The sequence below is a fragment of the Tupaia chinensis genome, unplaced genomic scaffold (assembly GCF_000334495.1).
Source record: "Tupaia chinensis unplaced genomic scaffold, TupChi_1.0 Scaffold000140_1, whole genome shotgun sequence".
Taxonomy (NCBI): Eukaryota; Metazoa; Chordata; class Mammalia; order Scandentia; family Tupaiidae; genus Tupaia; species Tupaia belangeri.
Genome location: NW_006159610.1, coordinates 769477 through 796406, shown reverse-complemented (window position 1 = coordinate 796406; position 26930 = coordinate 769477). Strand labels below are relative to the sequence as shown.

The 26930-nt window shown below is 37.0% G+C and overlaps 1 protein-coding gene across 3 annotated transcripts in view; it reads left to right on the top strand.

The window, feature by feature from the left end:
* CHCHD3 (coiled-coil-helix-coiled-coil-helix domain containing 3) overlaps window positions 1-26930 on the top strand; it is a 297487-nt gene that overhangs the window by 41749 nt on the left and 228808 nt on the right. For all 3 annotated transcript variants that reach the window (XM_006144989.2, XM_014586463.1, XM_014586462.1), the window contains exon 3: window positions 21521-21602. In XM_006144989.2, coding sequence (XP_006145051.1) covers window positions 21521-21602 — 82 coding nt within the window. The remainder of the gene's footprint in view (window positions 1-21520; window positions 21603-26930) is intronic.

Sequence of the window (26930 nt, the reverse complement as noted above, 5' to 3'; positions counted from 1 at the left end):
ATGCCAAGCTCCCTTCTTTCTAGGGGTAAGGGTAGTTCTAGGCAAATTAGTTGCCATGGTTGTCTGGGAGCTGTAAGTGGTGTAACATACTGTCAGAGGGGGTTTTCTTGGCATTAAGCCTTTGGCTGTCCTTTGGGACAAGGAGGTTTAAAGCAATAGTATTTGTGGGTACTCTAAGGGAAACCTACAATAATTTGGAAGACTGGAAAAATGCCGAAATATTACTGCAGTGTGATCAAGAGAGACATTTTGAAGATTGTGAAAGTGCAAGTATTGCTCATTAAAAAAAAAAATAGATGTTTCAACCAAGCTTGTTGTTAAGTGGATATGTTTAAGTGAATTATAGTTCCCCATTTACATCTTTTATAAAATTAGATACGGTATATTGGAGAAAAAAGGCCCTTGGATATAATTTGCATTTCTTAAGAATGCAGGAAATCTGTCATTGCATGCTTAAAATAATTATTTTCTTACAGAACTTTATAATAAAGCTAAAAACATTACCAGCACCTCCAGTGTGGTAGTACGTTACCTAACTTAGGTCCAAGCAGACTGCTTTAGACTTAAACTAAAGCTTGTTTTTTTAGCTTATAGTTGAAGTCCTTTTAAGGACTATTAAAACCTCACAGGGAGTATTGACTTAGTGCAGTTGTTTGTTATGGGCCTTAGGAATCCCCAAAGTTTAGCAACAAAATAGACAATAGTCGAAGTGGATTCATAGGTGGTACAGCCAGGACAGGGTGGTCTCAAGTCACACTCAGGTTTTGTGTGTGTGACTGGAAAGGCTGGGGATGGGAATAATGAATTTGTAGCTCAAGCAGTCTTTTTATTTCAAATTCTTCTTAGTGAATTTGCAATAAAGAAAAGCTGTGTTGGGTTTGCAGGTGGTATGGTGGTTAAGACACCGGACTCCCACATGGTCCACTGCAGTTCTAGTCCAGGAGCTGGTGGCTTGCTTTCTCATTTTTTCTTTTAAGGACTATTAAAACCTCACAGGGAGTATTGACTTAGTGCAGTTGTTTGTTATGGGCCTTAGGAATCCCCAAAGTTTAGCAACAAAATAGACAATAGTCGAAGTGGATTCATAGGTGGTACAGCCAGGACAGGGTGGTCTCAAGTCACACTCAGGTTTTGTGTGTGTGACTGGAAAGGCTGGGGATGGGAATAATGAATTTGTAGCTCAAGCAGTCTTTTTATTTCAAATTCTTCTTAGTGAATTTGCAATAAAGAAAAGCTGTGTTGGGTTTGCAGGTGGTATGGTGGTTAAGACACCGGACTCCCACATGGTCCACTGCAGTTCTAGTCCAGGAGCTGGTGGCTTGCTTTCTCATTTTTTTCCTTTCTTTTTGGTGAACTGGTATGCCCTGAAGCAAATTGAAAAATAATAATAATGATAAATAAAATGAAGTAATTCTTAAGAAATAATAATGATAAATAAAATGAAGTAATTCTTAAGAAACTTGTAAAAAAGGAAGTTTTAAGAAGATTTGTGTTGGACCCTTGCTGCTTTTCCATAGAATGCTACGTGAGAAGAAAGAAGGAAAAAAAATAAGAACATTGGTTTAATCATGCTCCCCAAAACTCTGAAATAGCTGAGACATTTCCTCATACAGGTTTGAGGAACGAGCTTGCCAGAACAGTGGTGGAGAGACAGTGCATTAGTAGTCTGTAGGTAATAGAAGTATGTCAGACTGTTATTAAACAGACAGTAGATGACTAGATGGAGCCATGAAAAATTGGCAGAATAGACAAGGTCATTTAATTATAGAGGTGTCTAGTCTATAAATTCTTTGTTATCTGAAATTTGAGGATTATTTATATAGTGTTTCAGGTAGAGAAGGTTCGTGAGAGCTAAAATGTAATCTGATTAGGAATTGTATTTATCAGAAGGTGATGTACTTCTCACAACAATCTTATTCTGTGGTTACTTTTATTATACCCATCTTACAGGTGAATAAACTGACTTACAGGGAAGCTAATGAGCAAGACAAAAGATACAGGCATTGTAGAACAAGGTTTTAGATCTAAGCGATCCTGATTCCAGAGCTGATATCCTTAGCAGTTCTGCTCTGATGGCATGTGGAGAGAATCACGGTTTCAGTATGATATCAATTGAAAGGGACATTAGAGCCAATCTAACTCGTATCTCTCCTTCATTTTGGAAGTAATAAAATGGCTGTTGTACAGATATTGGAAACTTGTTTAGGACTTTACTTACCCTAGGGTGGACAAAGCACCTCAGTGATTTGCCACTTCCCTCTTACTATTCATGCTTGGAGAGAGACAGTAAAAAGAGGCACTCATGGTATAAAAACAGGCTTCTGCCCTCAAGTCTCTTCCAACTCTTTCACATATACCCAATAGAGTTTATTTTATTTTTTAAGATTTACTTTATTTAACTTACTTTCTTTTCTTTCTTTCTTTATCTCTTTTCTTTTCTTTTCTTTCTTTTTTTCTTATTTGACCAGAGAGGGGCAGAGAGAGAGAGAGAGAGAGAGAGGGAGGGAGGGAGGGAGGGATGGAATAGGAGCAAGCTGCCAGGTCTGGGACTTGAACTACAGTTGACCATGTGGGAGTCCAGCACCTTTAATCACTACATCACCTGCTGTCCCCCAACAGAGTTTATTTTTAACCTTCTTCTCTTCCCACATGTGTGGGTTTTTGAGGTTGTCATGTGATTCTTCTAGGTTTGACAAAGAGTAGAGTAGGACTTGGAATATTTACCTTTTTTTTAGGATAGATGCCACTGTTCTAATGGACACCATAGTTAACAGTGATTCAAAGTGAGAATTTTTTTTTCTCTTTGTTTCATTTTGGGTATCTCAATATAGAACCTAGTCTTCTCTGTCTTTTTAAAAATTATTATTATTACTGTTATTTTCGTTTGCCAAAGGGTGTGTACACTTGCAACAGAGAGACAAAGGCAGAGGGAGAAAACATCCTCAATGGGACATGGTCATAACACAATCTCTTGTCTTCCATTTTTCCATCCTGTCAAAATTTTGGGTATATTCAAGCCACTATGACCAAGAATTAAATTGTGGTTGGCCATGTGGGATCTGGTACCTTCACTCTTTGCTGTGGGACTGGTCCTTCTCTGTTTTATGGTTTTTTAGGAAAGTTCCCTTATCCACTTGGCCCAGAATGGCTGGCAGCTGTCCTTCAGCCTGTGCCATGGGGATGACCTTGAAGCTACACACACGCACACTATCCACTCATATCTTGTTAACTAGAACTTAGTCACCAGGCTATACCTAACTACAAGGGATGCTGAAAAATGTAGATATTATTCTGACCAGCCATGTGCCCAATCAAACACTGGGTTTCTGTTATAAGAAGGAAGAGAGAGTGGGCATGGAGACAACTAATAGTTGTAATGTGAGGCAGTCTGTGTGTGTTATTTCAACTGTTTTATTTTCTTTGGCTTCCCAGATGCGAGTGGAAAAAGTATAGTCAAGATTTTAGGTGTCGAAAATATTGGCAACCCTGAGATACAAGTTCTTTTCCAGATAAGAGCAGAATCAGGTTGAGATATTTTGGTTGCAAACTTCATCTTCTCACATGTCTGAACTCCTGTTTGAATTTTATCAATAGTTACTCCTAATTTATCAGCATGGGTGAAAAATAAAACAAAGACTTGATCTTTTCAGTTTGTATCCAGAATGGCATAAACTGTATCTGAGTATTTCTCTGTTGTTGTAAGGAATGAGTAATTTAGTTTGATTTTCTTTTAGATTCAAATAAATCAGATGAAGATTAAACTGAAGATAAAGCTACAATATCTTTTATAGTGTCCTGTCACTTGTCATTTCTACCCTGACTTGAAAGAATGTGATGATTCTGATATTTATCATTGAGATACAGTACCCACAGATAGGTATTTAAATTCTTTTTGCCTTAACTAGTTGATTGCAGTATGTGTATTGTCTTAAAAAGAAAGAAGTTTGGTGTTTTGAATAATAGCTTTCACTAGAGACACTTCAGGCCATGAAATCCCAGTGAGAATTTGTCGGATTCCATTTTTAAGGAAGCAAAGCTCAATTTCGATATGTATTTTCTACCAAGTATAAATCTGATCAGCAAGCGAAGAACATTAGATGTTTTATTTTGCTAGCTGCAGCAAAGAATGTAATGATGAATATAATACAGTTTAAATTTACAGTTGAAGTTATATTCTTTTTTAGATTATGCCTGTGTGGAATAGAATGAATAGGTCTCTATGTCTATTTCGCAGTCAAAATGGACAATTTATAGAGTGATTCTGTAGAACATCTCCAAATATAGTGCCTTTGTAGCAGTGACTGCCACACGTAGGAAATGGATCTCTGTAGAGCTTCGCCTCCATTATATTGTGGGATATTTGTTGCACGATGTAGAAAATGCTGTCCGTGGTTGTTTTTCACGTGTTTTATCTGACTTAGCGTAACCTCAGCTGATTGCTTAAGTCAGTGGCCAAGAATTTTTCATCAACTGTCCTTAGTGACATGTATCATGCATCATACTAGGACAATTGGTGTTATCAATTGAAAAATTGAAAGAGAAGACATATTATTAAATGCTACTTGAAAAATTGGAATAAAGGAGAATATTTGGGCTAAGATTCCCCCTATTGTGTACTTATTATCAGTATGACTACTGGATATCCTTTTCAAGATACTCTGAATCTATTTTAAATGACAGAGGAATTCTTTAGCAAATAACCCTTGTGTGGTGTGTTTCTAGATAGCATTATCAACATTAAGAAACTGTGTGCTCTAAATGATGCTTTCTCCAACATCATTGTAATGAAGGTGTGTGATTTTATTTTCTTTAAGTAATTTACCTTTTAAGAATGCATAATCTTTTTATAATGAAATGCGTGTGGGATGACTGTGTGGTAAAAGGAAAAAAAAATAAACATGAACTTAGTTTTCCTGACTCCTGTGGTATACACTTTTAGAGTCTTTAATCCCAGCCAACTGCTCTCTCTTGGTGTAAGTATGGTTTGAACTACTAACCTAATACAATTCATACATTTAACGTTCATGATTGAATTGACCAAGACGAGTTTAAAAACTGAAACTTGGCTTATTCATGTATTGTTTAGAAATAACTTTTAAATGATTATGAAAGTGAGAATGTGATTTTGATGGGGGCCAGCAGGTGGTGTAGTGCTTAAAGCATTGGACTCCCATATGGCCAACCACAGTTCGAGTCTTGGACCTGGCAGCTTGAAAATCACACTGGGTGAATGTGCTTGCATGCCCAAATTCCCAAGAGAAGAATGGAGGAGAAGGGATTGTGTTGTGGCCATTCTCCTTGGGGGGCGATTTCTCACTTTCCTTCTCACTGTCTCTCTGTTTCCCTCTGGCCAGTGCACGTGGCCTATAACAAAAACATTTAAAAATGTGATTTTGGTTAAAAAATGAAAATTAAGTATAAAGAGAAAAAGGAGAGTTATCCATTTCCCTAAATACAAGGTAATCATTAATATAATTTTGACATTTATCATTCCAGGGGATATGTATGTTTATATTTCTTTGTGATGCTTTTCTTGCACTTTTTTTCATTGTTAAACGAACACAAAACGAAATGAAGACCAAACAGCTTGTTCAACTTAGTTGTTGTCCTTTTTACTTGTAAGAATTTTTTCATGGATTAATATTCTTTAAAGGATTGTTTCTAATATTAATGTAATTTTTCATGATATGATTTTATTATACTATTTGACCATTTCCCTGATTTTGGGTATTTGCTTCGGTGTTTCATTGTTTTATATATAAAATATACAATGCTCTACCTCATTGTCTACATCTTTTTTTTTTTTTTTTTTTTTTTTTTTTTTTTTTTGGCCACCTTCCTCATAAGTCTAGGAGGAAAGTTTAGTAGTCATTTAAGCTGGTCATTAAAGTGTACTTTAAAAAAAGATTTGATCAACATCAGTTTTACTTTATCATTCTTCAGAATCTATGACTTTAACAGACAAATACAAAGACAATAAAAGAGATTCAAATGAATTATGGTTACTGTCAGATCAATTTTATTTACAATAAATTTGTGAACCTTGGCGATCAGAAGTTGAAATACTGTATATATGTGGGCATCAAGTCAGATCCTAAATCCCCATGTAAGATGTACTACAAATTCTTTTTGTTACATAATCATTTCTGTAGGCTTAAAAAATTGCAAATCCTAGCATGCTGACTCCTGAAGAATATGAGACTTAAATAGTCTCTTACAGAATATAGTACTGGCTCAGTGAAATGTTACATAACATCAGTCGGGCTTTTAGAATAAAATGATGTTTGTTCTTCAGTTGACTAGTTTCTTTCTTCCTTTTTTTTTTTTAAATGTTATGATGCTCAACTTTGACCTGATGATATATCCTCCGTTCACTGCACGTTGTCTTCAAGAGAAACCTTACTGGTAATTTAATATATAAGAAGTCACAGAGGGTAAAATCAGGAGAATGTAGGTTTCTGTAAACCTAATTCTTTCATTAAAATGACTTTTCTGTTATTCTCACTGAGCCCTTTTTCTATCCACTTAATAGGAATCACGTAATATGGTTCTTCATTTTACTTAACAGTCCTGTGGTACACACACATGTACACACAGACACGCATACCATAATTGTGACTGTAAAGTAAAGCTTGTCATATGTGGCATGTTATACTAATTTCATTATTTCATAGCCATGTTTCAGATGTGTATACATTTAAATCTGAACATATTATACTATTTTAAAGATTTCTAATATTATATATATGTAGTGCTTAATTAAATCAATATATTTTTGGTTCATTTTCTATAAACTATGAGATGAAATATGCCAAAATCATTGAAAAGTGTTAAAACAAGCAATCACATCTTCATTTGGGTTCACTTTGTTTACAGTTTGTTTGCAAAATTGGAGAAGATTTATGTCACTCCTTTATACAAAAAGGATAGAGCATGGAGTTTAGGATGAGTGTGGGGGAGGGCTTGGTAAGCAAATTCCCTGAGAGGAAATCTCAAATTACTTAGCAAATTCTTTTATGTAAGCATCATGTATGTTGGAAGTTACTATTTGTGGAGAATAAGTTGTATTCTAATTATTTGTTTCATTAAAACAGTCCCCCTAAGGACTTCTACCTGATAACTTTTTATTTAAAAAATACTTCTTTATGAATTCTGGATCCAATTGCTGAGGGTACTTGGAGTGAATTATAAATGCATTTCTTTTAATATATCATGTATGTTTAGATTATGCTCATGCTTGCTGCCTTCCTGTATTTATTCTACATAGTTTCATGTTATACATGATAGTGATAGGTAATTTATTTTTGTTGTTTATAGGGAAATTATTCATTAGTAAACTCTTTACTTTCTTAATTCCAAAAAGAAATCCCTATGAACAATTATGAGTTAATTTAGAGAGAGTAATTTTAAACCCTTTTCTCATTTTTCTTCAACATAAAGATGATCTTACTTTATTGAACTGTTTATTTTGATATTGTCATCTCTAAAACACATAGTCTTGATTGGTCAATACCTATATGATGTAGTTTCAATAGAAAGTGTGTCAGTTTTAAGTAAGTCTATATTTGGGAAATTGTGCTTTTAAAGAGAAACCTGAAAATGTCTTTGAATGCTGAATAATAAAAATCCTAAACAGTTCATGGGCAGGTGGGTTTCTGTCTGGAGCTCTCTGGCATCTGTGTACATTCTTGTGGTGTGGTCACAGTGACCTGGAGTCTTTAAGGCTGCAATTTGTACCATTTCCATAGAATTAATAATGGAACCCTCATCCTCCTTGGACACATCTTGACGCATCAGGAGAGAAAAAAATAGGCAACCTGATGATTAGCAGAAAGTAATTTTGGATTTCTAGCGAAAATCAAAATGATCCCTCTGAGTGGGGTTGGGGAGATGTATGTTTGGGAAGGGGGATATAGTCGACTAGCAGTACTTGGGATATTCAGCCCATACTGCACACTTTGGAGAGCAGACTCCTACTTGAGCAGTACTGCTGTGCGTTAGTTGTACTGCCCTACCTTACCAGCACCTCCACACTGTAGACACTTTACATTTTTGTGGGGACCTACTGGTTCAGAGAACTAGATGTCTGGGGATGCGGGGGGTAGTTCTGTTTATCAAAGAATCATCTTCTGCTCTCATCTTCTGAATGTCCCGTCAGAAATTCATGCAGATGAAAACCTGTTTCCCTAGCTCAGGGCTTAGTCGTTTTATATGTAAGCAGAAGTATGTTTTGCATGGTTTTAGGATGTACTTTGCTTTCTAGGAATGCAGCTACTGTGTGGCTGCAGATAGACCTTTTGTACTTAATATGCAAACTCAAGCCTCAGACTATTTTATTACGTCTTTTAGCATAGCTACATTTGAGCATTTATTATCATGAAGTGCCATTACTTTATTATAAATTAGTTTCTTTTCTTTTTAAATATTAAACTTAGGGCATTGTGTTGATATAAAAAAATTGTGTCATGTCTAGCCACAGTGGTGTGGTGGTAACCCAATGCCCTGTGATGCCGAAGGCACATTGGGATGTCTTAGGTTCACGTCCCAACATCTCCCTGTACATGCTGGGTGTATGTGGGTGTGCCTGCTGGCTGAGAGTAGGGATGGATTGTGGTATGGGAACCCTGTTAGGAATTGGCCTCTTTCTCGCTTGCTCTCTGTCTCACTCTCTTATGAAATAAATAAATAAACTTTAAAAAAAAAGTCTGTGCGGAGTTATAATTTGTTTCATTTCAGTATAGTAATTATAAAATGTTTGCTATAAAAAGGCAGAATTAGTTCTGAAAAGGATGAGAACAACTGTTCTGAATGGAGGCACTTCTTTCATTGCTTTCATTGTAGTCCCAGGTATTTTAAGGACTTTACACCACAAACCTTATATAGCATATGGCATGACCTATACAAATAAAATGCTACTTAAAAAGTAAGAAGGAATTTCATACACTTTCCCCTAATAACAGTGGTATTAAGATTTATGGATCATTAGGAATATAGTTATAGTGTTTTTTACTATTATTTTCTGTTCAGTCTAACTTTCCTGTGGATAATTTACTTTTAGGAAAAAAGTTAAGTACATTCTTGCATTTAAATGAAAGATTTCAGTGCTCTGGTGTTGAAATCTTTGTGCATAGTCTTGTGTTTTAAAGATGGTAAAATCAGTCACAGAGCTTCTGCAATGTTTCCTAGAGAATGATTGTAGTTTTATTAGAGATTATGATACTTATGAATACATTGAAATGGTGTTTTCTGAACATTAAGTGGAGATTTACTTTAGATGAAGCAAAAAATAACAGGACAATATAGGTATTATAATCTGACTTTAAAAAACAACCTGGTTTAATTATTACAATGTAAATTAAATAAAACAAAGCTCAGGATATTGCACTGTAGCTTAATGAAAAATATTACACCAATATGTATTCTGCTGTCTTGCCATTTTAATATACTTGAACTATCATAAATAAAATATGAATTAAGCCTGGGTATAAAATCTGAATTGCTTTATTGAAAATGTCCCAGAAGCAACCATTGTTCTGTAATGGTTAGCTAGGGTGTTAAATAGGTTGTTTTTGGCATCTTCCTCTGAACGGGCTATCAACAATGTCACTGATGCTCAGAGGACAGACTAGTGTAGTTCCCCCACTATTTCTACCATCGAGTAGTGGGCCAGTATCTAGAAACTGGACTCTAGGTTGTTTTTTCTTTATTAAAAAGGCTGTAATTGGATCACAGAATTTTTTTCTTTAGAAGAAGAAAGGTCTTGAGATTAGGGTTAGTTGACTTTTCCCAGGCCTGTAGAAAGTTAGGTGGATTAGAAGATAGACTTTACTTTCACACTTTTGAGTCTTTTGCCTTCTTTGTGCTTTGATTACATGCGAAGATAAATTTAAAGTCTCCCTTAGAAAACAGTGTTGGTCTGAGTTTAAAGAACAAAATATCTCAGTTCAGTTGAGAAATTTTATGAGTAAGAAGTGGATTTTGGGATTAAATACAGTTATATTGCCAAAAAGCCCATACTAGTTTATAACAATAGGAAGAGAGAAGATTGATGTATGAATTTAAGAATTGGAGTGGCATTTGCCTCTGAATTTACCAAAGCAAATTATTTAGGGAAGAATATTAGTCTTCGTTTTAAAGCCTTTTAGCACATGAAGGTGAACTTGTCCACTCTGTTTCACTGTTATAGGATATTCTTTATAAGGAAATGTGCCGTGAACCCTGCATCAGGTTGTAATTGGAAAGAGGACTGGAATATCATATAGAAATGTTGCTTGGCCTATGTTACTGGATGTTAGACAAGCAGATCTTTATGAGTAATGCATACTTTGAGTTACGTCTCTCAATTTCTTTTGAGAAGCAACAGGCATTCTTCAGTAGTTTAGAAGTCGTTACAGGTTATTGATTATGGTTTCCCTTCAAACATGCACAGACCTCCTCTATTTGCAAAAGTCATCTTTTATTTATAATTTTTCCACTTCCTGCCTTCTTGTTTCATTTCTAAAACTGTTGAAGAGAGACCTCTAATTGCTGTCTTCTGTTGCTCTCCTTCCACTGATGCCTCATGCCTGCACAATCTCCCTGGGATGAGAGGTAATTGTAAGCTGTGCTGCCAGATCTTCCTCCCGTGTCCATGGTAGACATTAATTCACTGAACCTGGACTTGGCCTCAGAGTCCTCCTATGTTCAGCACCCCAGGCAGCTACTGCCAGTTGATCTGAATTGGCATGTAGGATGAATCTATCATTCTTACACATACCGTGTTGGTTCATTTCTTCCTTTCCATTCCATTTCTTCTTTGTTGCTAATGATGTTTCTCTTTCTTTCCTCTCATGTAATACGTTTGTAAGGCTTTCCCCTTAGCCTTACGTTTTTATTTTTAAAAATTTTCCAGGAGAATTCACTAAGCTCACATCTGTAATAGTCATTCCCATATCAGGATGTTCTGCCAAGTTGCAAATCAAATATGAGTTTCAGGTTCAAATATCTAATTGCCTGCAATTCCAGGTGGTGGTTCTACCATTACCTTCAATTGAATATGTCTGAAACTCATTATCTCTCTTCTGCAGCCTCTCCTTTTTTACTTAATTGCCCATCATAGGTATTAGTTTTCTGGCATCTGAGTGCACCTTTGACTTATTTCTCTTTGATCTCTTGGTCAGTCAGTCAGTCTCCTCTGAAAGATTTTGTATTTTAGCATCCATCCTGCTTCAGGTTCTCTTCCCCTTTGCCACTGGCTCTCAAACTGCACTGTGTATCGGGATTACCTTGAAGACTTGTTAACACAGATAGCTGGGTTCTGTCCACAGAAGCTTTGATTGGCAGGTCCCAGGTGGGACTGAATTGCATTTCTAACAAAGTCTCAGGAGATGCTGCTGCTTCGAGGGGTAAACAGGGTTGTGCTTTGAGAACCACTTATGCTGTCTCTGGTTGATCTGCAAACCTTTACTAAATTTCCTCTAATCCTCTATTTCATTGCATAATTTTTGTTTCTTTTTAACAACTGTTCAGGATTCTCTGCTTCTTAATATTTCTTATCCAAACTCCTGCCTTGTTCCTAAGGCACTCTACAATTTAGCATAATTTATCCTTCTATTTTTACTTCTTGTTGTAAACAAGTTTTGTTTGGTTTTCTTGCCATCTATCTAATTTGAGTCCTGTTCAAGTCCCACATCCTTAACTACAGCCAACCTTGGTAATACTTTAGTACTACTTCTCTTTTTTTTGAGAGGTTTTTGCTATAGTGCGTGTGCGCTCCCCAGAAAGATAGAGAGACAGAGAGAAAGAAAGAGAGAAATCACCCTCTGGGTGGGGTGGGGGATGGACATGCCGCAATCCCTTCTCCTCCATTCACCTCTTGGGATCCTGGGCACGCACATACATGTGTTCGTTATGAGTTTTAATCACTGGGTCTGGGACTCTAACTGCCGTTGACTGCATGGGAGTCCAGCGACGAAGCCATTACACCATCTGCTAGTCCCAGTACTTCTCTTAATAGTAAACTTTGTAGTGTAATTTTTTTTAAAGAATTATTTTCTTTCCTCCCTTCCTCTTCCTTCCCTCCCTCCCTCCGTTCCTCTCTCCCTCTCTTTCCTTCCTTCTTTCCTCTCTCTCTTTCTTCTTTTCTCTCGCTTTTTTTTTTTTTCTTTTCTTTTCTACTTTAATTTGACTAGAGAGGGACAGAGTAAGAGAAAGAAAGATAAAAAGTGAGAAAGCAAGCCACAGGTCCGGGACTTGAACCATGGTTGGCCATGTGGGAGTCCACCACCCTTAACCACCATGCCACCTGTTGGCCTCTTTGTAGTGTAATTTTTCTGGCTCAATTAGACTACAGTCTTCTTCATGCTAATGACCACTGTATATGTATCTTTGATAAAGCCTAGAGTAGGATTAAATCAATGTGGAATTACTACCTAGTGAATTGATTGAATCTTCTAGTTTGGATTGTTCCTTCGGGTCATTTGGGTTGGGGAAAAAACCCTAAACAAATAAATTTACATAATCGGAGAGCCAAAAACAGCTTCATCATTAAAATGGAAACTTTATAGCCAGTACAGAAAGCTTGCAATGAATACCTATCCTCTCCTTTGGAAACATACTACCTAGTAGTAGAGGCTCCAGATTTCAACAAAGGAGGACTTAGGAGCAGAAACTGGTGATGGTTTGGGGATCAGGAGATTTGTAAGTTTTTTTGTTCATTTGTTTTTGTTTTTCAGTAGCACTTACAGTATTTATACTTAAGTTGTATATGATGTAACAACAGTGTGTACATATTTCTCCCAAATCTACACTGAGCTACCCCAGAAATTGGTGACTTATTTTACCTAAGGACTTATTTCTGACTCTACAAATCAATTAACAAGATTTAAAATTTTTAATTTTAATTCTTCCAAGACAGAGAAAGATGGGGGAGGGTCTCCATACTGTCATCTACCTCTAGTTTTAGCCGACCAGATCATGGGCATGTGTGTGCCTGGTGTTCTCAGGGATGTCCCGGACATGAACATAGGACCTTTCTCATGTGGTTCTAGTTAACACTATACCAGTGCTCAGCTCTTAACAAGTGTCGCAAGTGTCCATTGAACATCTGCTGTTGCTTAGCAAAGACTACAATATTGCTGTCTTCTCCAACCCCATTCCTTCACTACCCTCACCTGTAGAGACAGAGGTGGTATTTAGTAGAGGACACCTGAAGGACAGTTCCTCAGAATGAAGAAAGCATCACTTTAAGGAAAACAATAGACAGTATATGATGCCAGTGATAAACCGTCATACTTATCTTAGTGGACGTTCCAGAGCCTGAGTTCAATCTGTCTCTTTCCCGTTTAACACATTAATGTGAGGGTCTTCCAAAAGTTCGTGGGGAATGCATATAACAAAAAGAACTGCATTGAATTCAGAATTTTGGCACCAAAATAAACTCATACTTTTAATTCCATTTTTTCTCATAAAATTTCTGAAGTACCCCCCCTTTTTTTTTTGAGAGGTTTTTGCTGTAGGGTACGCTTGCCAGAAAGACGGAGACAGAGAGACAGAAAGCGAGAAATCACCCCCCAGGGGGGATGGCCACGCTGCAGTCCACTCTCCTCCATTCTCCTCTCGGGATCTTGGGCACTCACGCACACGCGCCTGGCGTGAGTTTAAGTCACTGGGTCTGGGACTCGAACTGTGGTCTACTACATGAGAGTCCAGCGACATAGCCATTATGTCAACTGCTGGTCCCCTAAAGTACCCTTTTATAAGGGGAAGGAATGTTAGAGACTTTCTACTTTGGGTCCTCATTTTCCAGATGAGACTACCATGGCTTAAAGCAATGAAATGTTTTGAACAAAACCACAAAAAGTCATTACTGCCAATGCAGGACTAGACCTAAATTCTCCTTATTGCCAGATCTGTCTTCTGTGCATTTTGAGTCCTTTCGAAGAAACCATTTGATACAGCTGCACTCAGGAATATTTGAATGAAATGGAAACAGGTTTGGGTGGCTTGTATACTTCATTTGGGTTTGAGAGTTAAACACTGTTTAATTTATAGTCTTATCCCCAGTGAACAGAATATATCCATTTTTGAAGCAAACAAAAAATTAAGCTATGCATCAAAAAGCAATATCCAGAGGTAATTATTATTTTTTAATTTACGTTATAGATCTTTTTTTCCTAGAGGCTTTGTGAGATCTTGCAACTATTACTCAGGATATTAAGACATGAAATACTACATGTATCTGATTCTCAATACTGGTTTTACGAATCATCTACTTAAAAATGTGGAAATGGTAGAATATGAATTATGAGCTTGTCTATTCCATATAGCATCTGCTGTGCAGTATTGATGTTTGTTTTCATGTGGATTGGAACATGGAGCTGATTTCTGTGACTGCTTATTGTGAAGCAAACAATAAAAGGGACGTTATTTGCATGTCATACCATTCAATTAGAAATTTACAATGGTATATGAATCCTGATGGAGCAGTAATACTAAAAAATAAACCATTAACTTGATGCTGTTAATGTTTAGGTTGCCAGACTCGTAACAGTGTGCCCTCTGGTAGAATATTTATGATTATAAATATGCAGTTAAGAATTTTCATTCTACCATCTTCGTTAACTTTCACCTGTAAGTAGTCATAGTTACCCTGCCAAGGATATAGACATGGAATTTTTTTTGTTTTTTTTTTTGTTTTTAAACAGTCTTAAGATACACTAGGAAATGGTGATGGCACCTGTCAGCTGAACATACTTATTGTATGTGTGTGTATGCGCGTGTCTTTAAATCACGTTTGTTTGCCAACTAGATGGTACCACAGATGGATAATGACAAACTATTACATATTTATTTCTGAGATATATCCGCGTTGTCTTTCAACTCATATCCTAATCAAACCTGTACCTTTTAGAAAATAAGCAGCAGGTCAAGATTTATCCTGCAACCCTTGCTGTGAGTCATTTAGTTCTAATATACTGTGCGTTATATTTCATTGACTGCATGGATGCTTCCATTATTATTTTTTAAAATAATAAATGCTCTTTTCATATTAATGGATTTATTGAAATGATAAGATTAATGGGTATTTCTGTGGAGCTGAACATTTAATTTGACTGTACCTTATGGTATAAGCTTTAGCTCACCTATTCCAATCCTGGGAGAGTCAGTCCTCACTTAACCCTGCTGCTTGTATCGTGCAATTGTGTACGTTTATTTTCTTCTCACAGTAGATCCTTGTAGTTTCTCTTCTGTGTTTTTAACTGGCATTTGAAAATACTAGGCTTTACAAAATTGGACATGACTGATATCTGCAAATTGTAAAACCAGAATGAGAAATGCGGTAAAGGAAAAAAAAAATCCAAAGGAACTGACATTTTTTCTAAAAGGCATGCCATACTTTCTATTAAGCAACTTATAGAGACTGTTTATAAATACTATAATTGGGGAGCCAATTATACTGTAAGGTTTATGCCAAGAAATGAGGAAAAGGGGAATTGTAGATGGGAAAAGTTACAAAGGAAACAGGCACGACCTTTGAGGTCCAGTCAGTCTGAGATATCTCAGATCATGGTTGCATTTTCATGCGTTTGTTTTCTCATAGCTGCTGAGTTCATCAAGTGCTCCTATCTTTTGGAGTCATTGGTCTTCATCATTTAGGGTCTCTCTTAACTGTGTTATGGTGTCTTCCCTCTCTCCTTTCTGCCCAACTTCTACTTTAACCAGTTTCTGAAAACATAGAAATTTGGGCATCAGTCTTGGTATAGAAGACAGATGAAGTGTATTGAAAATTATGCTAGGCTTTCTCTGAAATAAGACCTTGGTATTCATAGTTCCCTACAATACTCAAAATGAAATATACTATTAGGAATACTGAAGTTTCTTATTTGATCCTGAACCCGTATTTATAAACTTAGAAATTTTGGTGGCTAAGAGGATCAGCAGATTCCTAGGCAGTCATGAGAGAAGACTCATTGGACAAACCAAAACATTTGGTTAGAACATGCTTTAGTAAAAAGAAATGAAAATTCATTAGGGATCATGAGCTGCTTTTAACCATACAAGTATTTTATACTTTCACGAATGGTTTCAAATAGAATTTAGGGCCATACTCGCCGTAACCAAGGAATTGTAAAGCTTGACTTTTTATTTTATTTTATTTTCCCACTTGTTTTATGGTCAGTGTCACACCATCTGTAACTAATTGACAAAATGCCACTGTTTGGGTTCATTAAGATATATTTGCCATTGAGAAAGGAATTAAAATGGTTTCTGAGAATATTTTAAAAAGTACAGGGCACAAGTTTGTGAAGAAAGCATTCTTTTTGTTTTAACACATTTTAAAAAGAGAGTGTGTGTGTTTGTAAAAGCCATGGGGCCACACTTAACTGAACTTGAAATAGTTTTGTAAATTTCCATGGCAAATCTGTTTTCTATGGCTTGAACATTTCTCGTTTTTACTCTTTTTCTCATTTCACAAACTTTGCCAGTTCCTACGGATCTGCTTGGAAACTCACTGTGCTAATAGGCAAAGCTGGCCTTTCCTGTGCTTCTCTTAGAGTAGCCCAGCCCGAAACACTGACCTTTTAGTTTAATAACAGTTTTATTTGAGAAAATGTTCAGATCTTGAGAACTGAAAAGAGCGTTTTCAGAAAGGCCATTTTAAATAGTGGTCTCCAAATGGTGTACTTTTTTCCCATATGCACTATGGATCAGACCTATAAGAAGAAATATATTGTTGCCTTTGTATTCTATTGATTTAAAAACAAATAACAGGAAGCTTAGATTTGCTCAGAAACTATTACCACACTGGTTTATTTTCCTGCCTGTGCTTTGATTTGCTATTTTTGATTTTAAACTCTTTATGCTGGGTCATGCTTTGTCTTTTGTTATTTTAAATTCCCAATTGTAGCTGAAGTAATTACTCTTTCAGTTGTGACCTTGGATTTGAGATCCAAAAGTTATTTTATTTTATTTTTTTTCATTTTTTCTTTTCTGGGAACTGGGCATTAGAAAGATAGCTATACTTTGGTCCTTTTACTGACTAAAAGTGGTGTCAAGCACCTGGTTACTTGAGTATACTGTTTTTCAGTGGCCACTAGAAATTTCCTGCCTCCACTTTAAGGTTTTAATTTATTTCATAGAAGTGAAAGAGACAGAGAGGTAGAGAGACATCACTCTCAGGAGGGTCCCGATGCCATTTCCCACCCCCAGTTGCAGGTAGACCTGGATCTTAGGTCTCTGAATGTGAACCTGAAACTTCCCCCAAGGGGTCAACCTCACCAAGCATCACCTTGTACTTCTTCCCCCACATGGGCCCCTCCTGCCCTTGTTCAGGACTGGAGCTTTCCTCTTCCCACCTTTGTCCCTCCCCTCAGGGATGATACCTAGATGATAGCATCAGTGGGTGACCTGCATCTGATTCTCATTCCCTCACACAGCATGTGGCAAGGCCTTTTTGGTAGACAGAAGGGTAGAAAGAAAAGACAGGCCTCTCAGCTGCAGTGCCTCTCCCCATGTCCTCCTCTCAGCTGTGGACCTTCTTTCTCGCCCACCCACCTGTTCTCGCTTGGTAACGGAGTCCACTGTTCCTTTTTTGGTTGATCACATCCGACTAAAAGATCCTTGACGAGGTTAGCTTTTCCCCTGGTTGAAACCCCTGTGTGACAAACATAAAATGTATTATGAAAATAATGACTTTATGCTAAGTGAAGTAAGCTAGACACAGAGACAAATGCTCTGTTTTTATTGGTATGTGGAATCTACAAATGCTTGACTAATAAAAACGGTAGACTGATGGTTACAAGGACTGGAGATCGGGAAGTGGAGAGGTGTTGGCCAAAGCTTACAGTTTTATTATAAGGTAAGTTCTGGGGGTCTGGTGACTTCAGTTAGTAATGTATCGTTTATTTGAAATTTGTAGAGTGGATTTCAAGTTTCTTCATTAAACACACACACACAAGTACAAATGGCAACTGTGTGGTGTTGGTGGGTTACTTGGTGGTAATCATTGCACAATTCATACATTTATCAAAACAACATTGTGCATCTTGAATATACGTAGCATTGACAATTTATTTGCCAAATATACCTCATTAAAGCAAGAAAGACAAAAACAACCTCCACCAAAAAATGTAACAGTTGAAAGATAGGAGAACAGCTCATGTAGAAAACTGTTCATTGCAGGCTTGGTAATACCAAGGCCGTACAGAAACCTGCTTTTAATTAATTGAACTAAACTGAGTTGGATTTTGATTTAGAATCTGATTAAGTTTTGCCTGAGAAAAATCTTGCTGTTGAAATTTGGAAAAATCTAGGATAAACTGCATAATTTTACATATATAGCTTGGTTGTGTGCTGATCCTAACTGGTATGTTAAATTTCTGAGTGTAGTTTGATCAGGTAGTACTCATTAGATTAAATATTTGTTTCTATTTTTGCTACTACTGGACCTACCAGCTGTGTACAACATGAAAAAAAGTGTCACATTTCACTTGTCCATGAGAAGTAGGTGAGTGTGAAAATCACCATCTTTTGTAGTACGTAGTCTGGGACTTCAGAGCTGGCAGTACACTGGTGTGTCCTAGTTGTGGATAAGGAATCAAAACTCAAGGAAATTAACTCATTTATCCAAAATCTGACTGGTAGAAAATACTATTTAGATTCGTTGCTGAGCTATTACCATCTGTAATTTCTCTGCTGTTACTTGTATTTTTAAAGACCTTTAAGACTGAAAAGACTCTTGAGATTGAACACAAACAGAACTCTTTGTTCTACTATTTTTGTAGATCTCGTTTCACCTTTCAAAGCAAAAACGTGAATCTTTCTCATGCTGTAGTCTGTGAAGTAAGAGAGGAGCAAAAGACAAGTACCGCAGATGGTAGGAAACCCAGAGAGCAGCCGTTTGAGAAAAGGTTCCTGTCTTGCTGCCCAGAGAAGTTAGTAACATTCCCTCGATCCCTAGATTGGGATTAGACCTGAGCTAGTGCTTTCTCCCTTCCCTATTTCCTATCCAGTGCCCTTATTATTATATTCTTCCTGCCCCACTTAATTGTGAAACTCACTCATTTTAAGTGTACAGTTCAGTGGTTTTCAGTATATTTGTAGAATTGTGCAACCCTCACATGATCTAACTTTAGAATATTTTTAACACTTCGAAAAGAAATTCCCCTGCTCATTTGCCAGCATTCCCCATTTCTTTCACCTCATTTGCTAATCTCTTTGTGTCTATGAATGTGCCTGTTCTGGACATTTTATATGAATAGAAATTTTTACTATGTGACCTTTTGTGTTTTGACTTCTTTCACTTACCATAATGTTTTCAAGGCTAGTCCATGTTAAAACAAGTATCAGTACTTCATTACTTTCTTAGATTTCTTTTTTCATGAGAGAGAGAAGGAGGAGTACAGGGAGGGAGGAAGGGAAAGAAGGAGAGGGAGGAGAGTGGGGGTGAGGGGGAACGACATGCAGCCAGGGTCTCACCATGCCATCAGTCTTTTCCCCAGCTTCTTAGCCAGGTAGGATCACAGACATGTGGGCGTGCCTTATATATTTAGGTAGATTTTGGATCTGGTCCAGGGGCTTCCATATGGCTCCAGCACCACACAGCAGTGCCTGACTTCTTGTGCCACCATGACTGGGCAAATACTTTGTTACTTTTTTATGGCTGAATAATATACTGAATGGACAGACCTTTTGTTTATGTGTCCATGGGCATTTAGGTTATCTTTTTGTGTAGAAATAATGTTTTTAATTCTCTCACATATACAGTACCTAAATGGAATTTCTGGGTCATAGGCTAACTCTATATGGCATTTTTGAGGAACTGCCAAACTGTATGTTTCCCACACTAGCGGTGCCTTTTTCTTTTTAAAAATCTGATAGAGGGCATGTGCACTTGCCAGGAAGAAAGAGAGAGAGAGGAAGACAGTGAGAAAAGGCACCCACCATGGGATATGGTCATGCTGCAATCCCTTTTCCTTCTTTTCTCCCTTGGGCATGGATGCACAGACACCTGACATGTTTTCCACACTGCCAGGTCTAGGACTAGAACTGCAGTGTTGGTCATGGGAGATTGAGCTACCTTGATCAGTCCAGCTGTGCCATTTTACCAGCAATGTATTAAGGTTCTAGTTTCTCTACATATTTAAACCAACAGTTGGTACAGGTCTTTTTAATAATAGTTGGTTTGGAATGGTATATTGTTGTAGCTTCAATTTGCATTTCCCTAGTACCTAATGCTATTGAGCAACATTTCATGTACTTATTGGACACTTGTATATTTTTGGAGCAATTTCTATTAATATATTTTGTCCATTTTTAATAGTTGTTTTTTCCTTTTTTATTGTTTGGCTGTAAGAGTTCTTTATCATATTATACTCTGAATACTTATATAATCTGGGTACAAATCCCTTATAAGATATGTGAGTGCAAATACTTTCTCCCATTCTGTGGGTTGTCTTTTCACCTTCTTTATGGTGTCCTTTGATGTTTTTGCTCTCTGATGGTCCACATTCTAAGAGAAAAATCTCCTTATAACCTTTCATATAGCTTGTTTTCTATTGCCCAATGTCAACTAAATACTTAAAAACACATTTTGTGTATCTTACTGTAATAGATTTTTAAAAACATTTTATAATGTTAAGGGTAACCAAATAAATGTCTTTCATTACTGTCTAGTTTTCTATCAAATAGGCTCAACAATTTAATCTCTAGATTCTCTGGGTAGTCCTAGATACTCCCAAGTGCTTCTAGTGCTTTCTTGGTCATAGTTTTGGGTAGATGGTTTCTAGAGATCATCTCTGTTTATTATGGAAGGCTCTTAAGAAATTATTTAAAGTTTGCCCATTTCATTTACCATCTTAGTTGTAAGAATCTTTATAAAACATATTGCACACAGTCTTCTAATTGGAATATCCAGATGTTTCAAGTCAAGTCACCAGGTATTTAGAAAGCTCCAGCTGTGTTCTCAGCACTATTCTATGTCTCTAGTTGTTAGCACTTGATCTTGAATGACATGAATTAAAAAAAATATGGTTTCAAAATTTTCATAAATCATAAATGTTTTTTAAAATAAATTATGGAAAATGAATGTAAATACAAATGATTTCTCTCTTTAATAAGTGATTTTGTTAAATGTTTAATTATTGAAGTAAAAAGGTTTTGGTGTCATTTTCCTTTCTAAAGTCCCTTACAGCCTTTCCTCCCTTTACATAAGATTGTCAGACTTTAACGTTAGGACATCATTTTAAAGAACTTGTACTTAATGGCTCAGTCCCCACTGGGCAGTAAGCAGCTCCTTGAGTTTATTATAAATTTTGGCAGGTGTGGAAATTTCTAAGTCACTAGGGAACATTTGATTAAATTAGTCCTGAAGTACACTAATTGGTCTTTTCCACAGTGCTTAGGAAGTTCCAAGGAGACAGTGACCACCTGGCAGAACTTGGCCAGTTCAGACCTAGTTTCAGCTTTGTTTTCTTCAGTATTTTCCTTTTTTTCCCTTAAAAAGTCACTTATTTTATCTTCTGCTCTTTATTGATTCTAGTTTCTGATGAAGACTTGAAAAGAAGAGTAGCTGAAGAGCTGGCATTGGAGCAAGCCAAGAAAGAATCTGAAAGTCAGAAACGGTGAGTTTTGTGGTATCTGAGAATCTGAGAGAGTTTTTGGTAGACTTCAGTTTTAGCAAATATTTTTAGAGAACAGTGGCTGTAATAAGACTTTTTTTTTTTTGAGAGAGGTTTTTGCTATAGGGCGCATGTGCTCGCCAGAAACAAAGAGACAGAAAGTGAGAAATCATTCCTCAAGAGGGATGGCCACACCACAGTTCCTTCTCCTCCATTCTACTCTCGGGATCCTGGGCATGCACGCGCACGCACTTGGCGTGAGTCTGAGCCACCAGGTCTGGGACTCAAACCGCGGTTGACCACATGGGAGTTCAGTGACGTAGCCATTACGCTAACTCCTGTTCTCAAGACTTGGTATTTTTTTATGACTGGACTTCAGAATATGCTGACCATATGAAACTGGTCATTTTTTGTTTTGAATTAAGCTTGTTAGCGCCTTATGTTATCCTCTTCCCAAACTTGACTGTAAGTTATCAGTATATCTCTTGTACAATTCATAGTTGCACAGACACTGAGCCTTGTTTTCTTACTATGTGAAAAGTAGTACTTGATGATTCTCCAGGGACTTTTGTTAAAAATCATATTGTCTGCTATGAGTATTAAAAGAAATAATATTATAGCTAATGATGAATATCATATGTCACACACAGTGCCTGGGTAAACAAAGAACACTAGTGAGTAGATATACTCATTTTAAAATTAAAATATTATGGAAATATGTAAGGTTGAAAATCAAAATCTTCTATAATTCTATTCCCCTGGGATAATCGTACTTAAGCATTTTATTGATTTAGATCTTTATCTTTTACATACTTCCATTCTATTGTTGTCATTATTAATACTAACAGCTAAGTGAATGTTCATTTAGGTGGTTTTGTAATAGCCATCCAAATGACCATCCTGGAGGACTGAATGGACGAATTATGGTACACGTCTACAGTGAATTACTAGACAGTTGAGGAGATCCTTGTTTTGATTTAGAAGGATGTTGAAGAGTTATACACTGAGAAAGTACACTACACAAAATGACAGATTATATTTTTTTTGGTAAAAATTACTTAAATTATTTTATTTAAAATTTTTTTTTTTTAGGATTTTGCCCCAGGGCAATGGCCTTGCTGGAGAGAGGCAGAGAAAGGGAAAGCGAGACATCACCACCTAGTGGGGATGGCTATGCAGCAATCCCTTCTCCATTCTCCTCTTAGGATTTTGGGAATGTGTGCACACGTGCTTGGCATGATTTTCAAGCCGCTGCGTCTGGAACTCAAACAGTGGTTGGTCATGTGGGAGTCCACACCACCTGCTGGCCCCTAAAAAATGTACTATTTTTAAAAAAGACTTAAAGTATGTACTTACTTACAGAAATAGTGAATTTACCTTTTAAAAAAAATTCCTAGAGGTTCTGTGTGCTCACCAGAGAGAGAAAAGAGAGGAGAGGGAGAGAGAAAGAGAAAAAAATGAGATAGAAAGCAGCCCCCAGGGAAGATGGCCACACCTCAGGCTTTTCTCCTCCATTCTCTTGGGATTTTTGGCATGCACGCACATGCACCTGGCATGCTTTTCAAGTTGTGGTTCCGGAACTTGAACTGTGCATTTGGCCATGTGGGATCCAGCTGCCTTAACCACCATGCTGCTGGCTGGTCTGCAAATACATCTTAATCCAAGATAGTTAAGTTCTTTGCATTTGGCTGTGTTTGAAATGTATGTATAGCACAGAGCATAATGACTATATGATCACGTGAGTGTCTTTCTACCGGAGTGCAATACACATGCATACCACCAAGTAGATGCTTGGTCTGTATTTGTTTTACTTTAGACTGTTCAACTTTTGCTTGATTGAAGTAAGTGTAAAGAACCTTTGAATTGGATTGTAGTCTTCACTAACCATAGACCTTCAACATATGATTTAACCTTGTCGGGCCTTAAATAGTTCATCTCTAAAATGAGAGGTTTGAAAAATGTTCTCTAGTATCCCTTCTCTTTTGCCAAACTGCTAAGATAACTCCCAATTTGTACAAAACATATGGAATAGAATATGAGTTTTAGATTAAGACCACTATTTTTTTTCAGGAAATAGAGAAGGCTTGGGGTTTTAAAAATCTAGGTGTAATTAGTACTGCCAGAAAGGCCTTCATATATTTCAATAGTTCCCACACTAGTACTTTATAATTATTTATTTGGGTTAGGTTGATGGAGTATATAATTAGATAGTGAAGTTTAAATATTAAAAAAAAAATTCAGATCACTTTCATTAAGAAGCACAGAAAATCAATATGTTATGGTAGAATTTCTTGTCTTTGAATTTTTATTATTCCTAATTGAATTTCATTTTAATAAGGATTTTTTTTTTTTGGTTAGACTCATATTTACTTTGCTTATTATATTTCACATAGGATTTTCTTTTTCTTTCTTTTTTTCTTTCTTTTTTTAAGGTCTTTCTTTCTCCCCATGTGGTACAGGCTTTTTGTTAAAATAACTCTCACTTTAGTGGTTTTTTCCCCTTCATTATTCAACTCCCATTTGCTCTGCCTTGGTCCATGAAAGAGAAAGGGCAGATGAGATGAATAAAAGGTGCCGGTGAGAGCCCATTTCATATCTCACATGGAATGGGGTTGGCAGCCTGGCTGTAACCTGGACAAGTGACTATTGGTAAAGAATTTATTTTCTGTCACCTTTAAGAAGAACAGAGGGTGGCGCAGCCTTTATATTATTTTTTCTTTTTAAAAAATGTTTTATTTGAAGCCTCCTTCATGAAAACTTCCAGCTGTCAAATCTTGACAAAAAGTGTGTGTTTATCTGTATGATAGTTCTTAGAAGAATCAATAGCTATTTGTTTTTCTTTCTTTCTTTTCTACCAAAGAAGAAACTTTAGCAAACACACTTAGAAAGTTTTACATGTAGTCTTTTTTGTGTTTGTTTAAATAATTACTTATTTAATTTTATTTATTCATTCATTTATCTTAATTTGACCAGAGAGAGAGACACAGAGAGAAGGAAAGTGACAAAACAAGCCACCAGGTCCAGGACTTGAACCATTGTGGGAGTGGGAGTGTCCAGTGCTTTAATCACGACACTGTCTGCTGGCCCCAATGTAGTCTTTGGACTTTTGGGGTTGTTTCCATATTGCAGCCAGATCCCACTTGGCTGCCATGGCTTGAATCTCCAGCCTGGTCAGCCTAAAACATGCCAGGCACCACTCTCTTTCTTACTCCTTTTCGTGTGCACGTGCTCTATCATGAGTTAAAAAAAAAAAAAAAAAGGAAAGGAAAGGAAAATTAAACAACTTTTTGGAGTCACAGGGCATTTATACATTATTGTGTCTGTTTTCTAAATTGAATCAAGACTGAGTTTTAGAAAATGGCTTCTGCTGTTGTACTGTCACTTGTACCTGTCCCCTTTTCTCTTTTCACACCACATGCACACAGAACTATAAGCCCTGTTCCCAGGCTCTTAAGATCTGGACATATATCTTACATATAGCTTACACAGACTCATAAGTTTCAAACAAACGTGTTTGAAGAGGATTTTGGAATTTTGATTGTAACGTTTTTCTTTAGCGTGTACTTACTCTTATTGTAGCCTTTTCGTTATAGAAATTGTGAAGCTTATTCGAAGACAGATAAGAATACAGTGAATCTCCATAACCCAGCACCTAGTTCCAACAATTTTTGTTTCATTTAGACCTGTACTCTCTGCTCATGTGGAGAGTCGTGAGAAGCAGTAGCATTTTAACAGGCTGGTGAACTTGCTGATTCTGAAATGTCTTCTCTCAGGATAGCTTAGATAGGGACCTTGTTTCAGTTAAATTTCCTTAGTTGAAAGGCTAAACTAAACTGTGGCTGACTTAGGGAGCAAGGGGATTTTTAGAAATACATTTGATACCTCAAAGAATTTAAGGGAATATGAGAATCATTAGCTAGAGATGACATGATTCTACTACAGCTGTGCATGGTGAGGAGTAATTCCCCAAAAAGAAATCAGGGTGAGGGTTTTAAAACAGGAATGAATGGTGGAAAGCTGAATTTTATTGAGTTGAATATGTCATTGATTTTAAGATTTTAGTGTATTGGATGTACCTCCAAGAAAATGTTGTTTCAAATTGTATTTAATACAGTAGTGTCTTATGATGTTCTCATTGAAATAACTCATTAACACTGATTTTGAATTTTTAAACATAGTAGTTGAGTATTTATAAAGAGAAAAAAAGGCAAAATAAATTAGTCAAGACAATGGTTTTCAGTGGGGGTAGATTTTGACCTCTAGGAGGCATTTGACAATGTTTGGAGACATCTGTGGCCGTCACAACTTGTCAGATGTTATTGGCATCTAGTTGGTAGAGGCCAGGCTTACTGCTAAACATCCTGTAATACACAGGACAGTCATCCCTTCCTCCGTGCACCTCCAAAAGAGGATTATTTGCCTCAAAATGTGAGGCCTAAGGCCTCTTCAGACTCATTCGGTTTAACACTTCTTCTGAATCAGTTTTGGACTCAGGGTCTTGATGCCCTTGTTTATCCACATAGTATTTATATTCTGGGCCATCAAAACCTTGGGAACACAGTATTCCTTAAAAGATTGCTCGACTGTTGTTCTTGGGATTTTTCCAAGCTGTCCACACCAGTTCTGCAAATTTTGATGCTTATGTGCAAGCTCTGACAACTGCAGCCTGACGGCCGCCTGGCAGACAGCAACTGTACGATGCTTTTGGGCATGTAAAAAGGGGAGGGAAAAATCCTAGAATTGACACAGTACAGTCTATATATACTCTTCTTTTTTCTGTTTTTTGAGAAGTTTTTGCTATAGGGCGTGTGTGCTCGCCAGAAAGACAGAGAGAGACAGAGAGACAGAAAGCGAGAAATCACCCCCAAGGGGAGATGGCCGTGCCGCAATCCCTTCTCCTCCATTCTCCTCTCGGGATCCTGGGCATGCACGCACACGCGCCCGGCGTAAGTTTAAGCCACCGGGTCCGGGACTCGAACCATGGTCAACTACATGGGAGTCCAGCGACATAGCCATTACGCTGACTGCTGGTCCCGAGTCTATATGTACTCTTGGCCATAGATTTATCAGATTGGAATCACTTCTGGAGTGTCTTGTTTTACCTTCCACCTCACATAGTAGGCGTCCTCAGCATCTCTACTGGGAGTGCCACATTTAGATGCCATTTAGAAATCATATAAGCTGGATGTATTTCATTAGACCCTTTGACATATACCCAAATTTCTTTTCATCTCCACCTCTTTAAGTCTGAGGTAAGTATGGTATACTTAAATGTTACCTTAGTGATTTCCTACTAGGACACTGTGACAGTACAGCTAATTTTAAGCACCG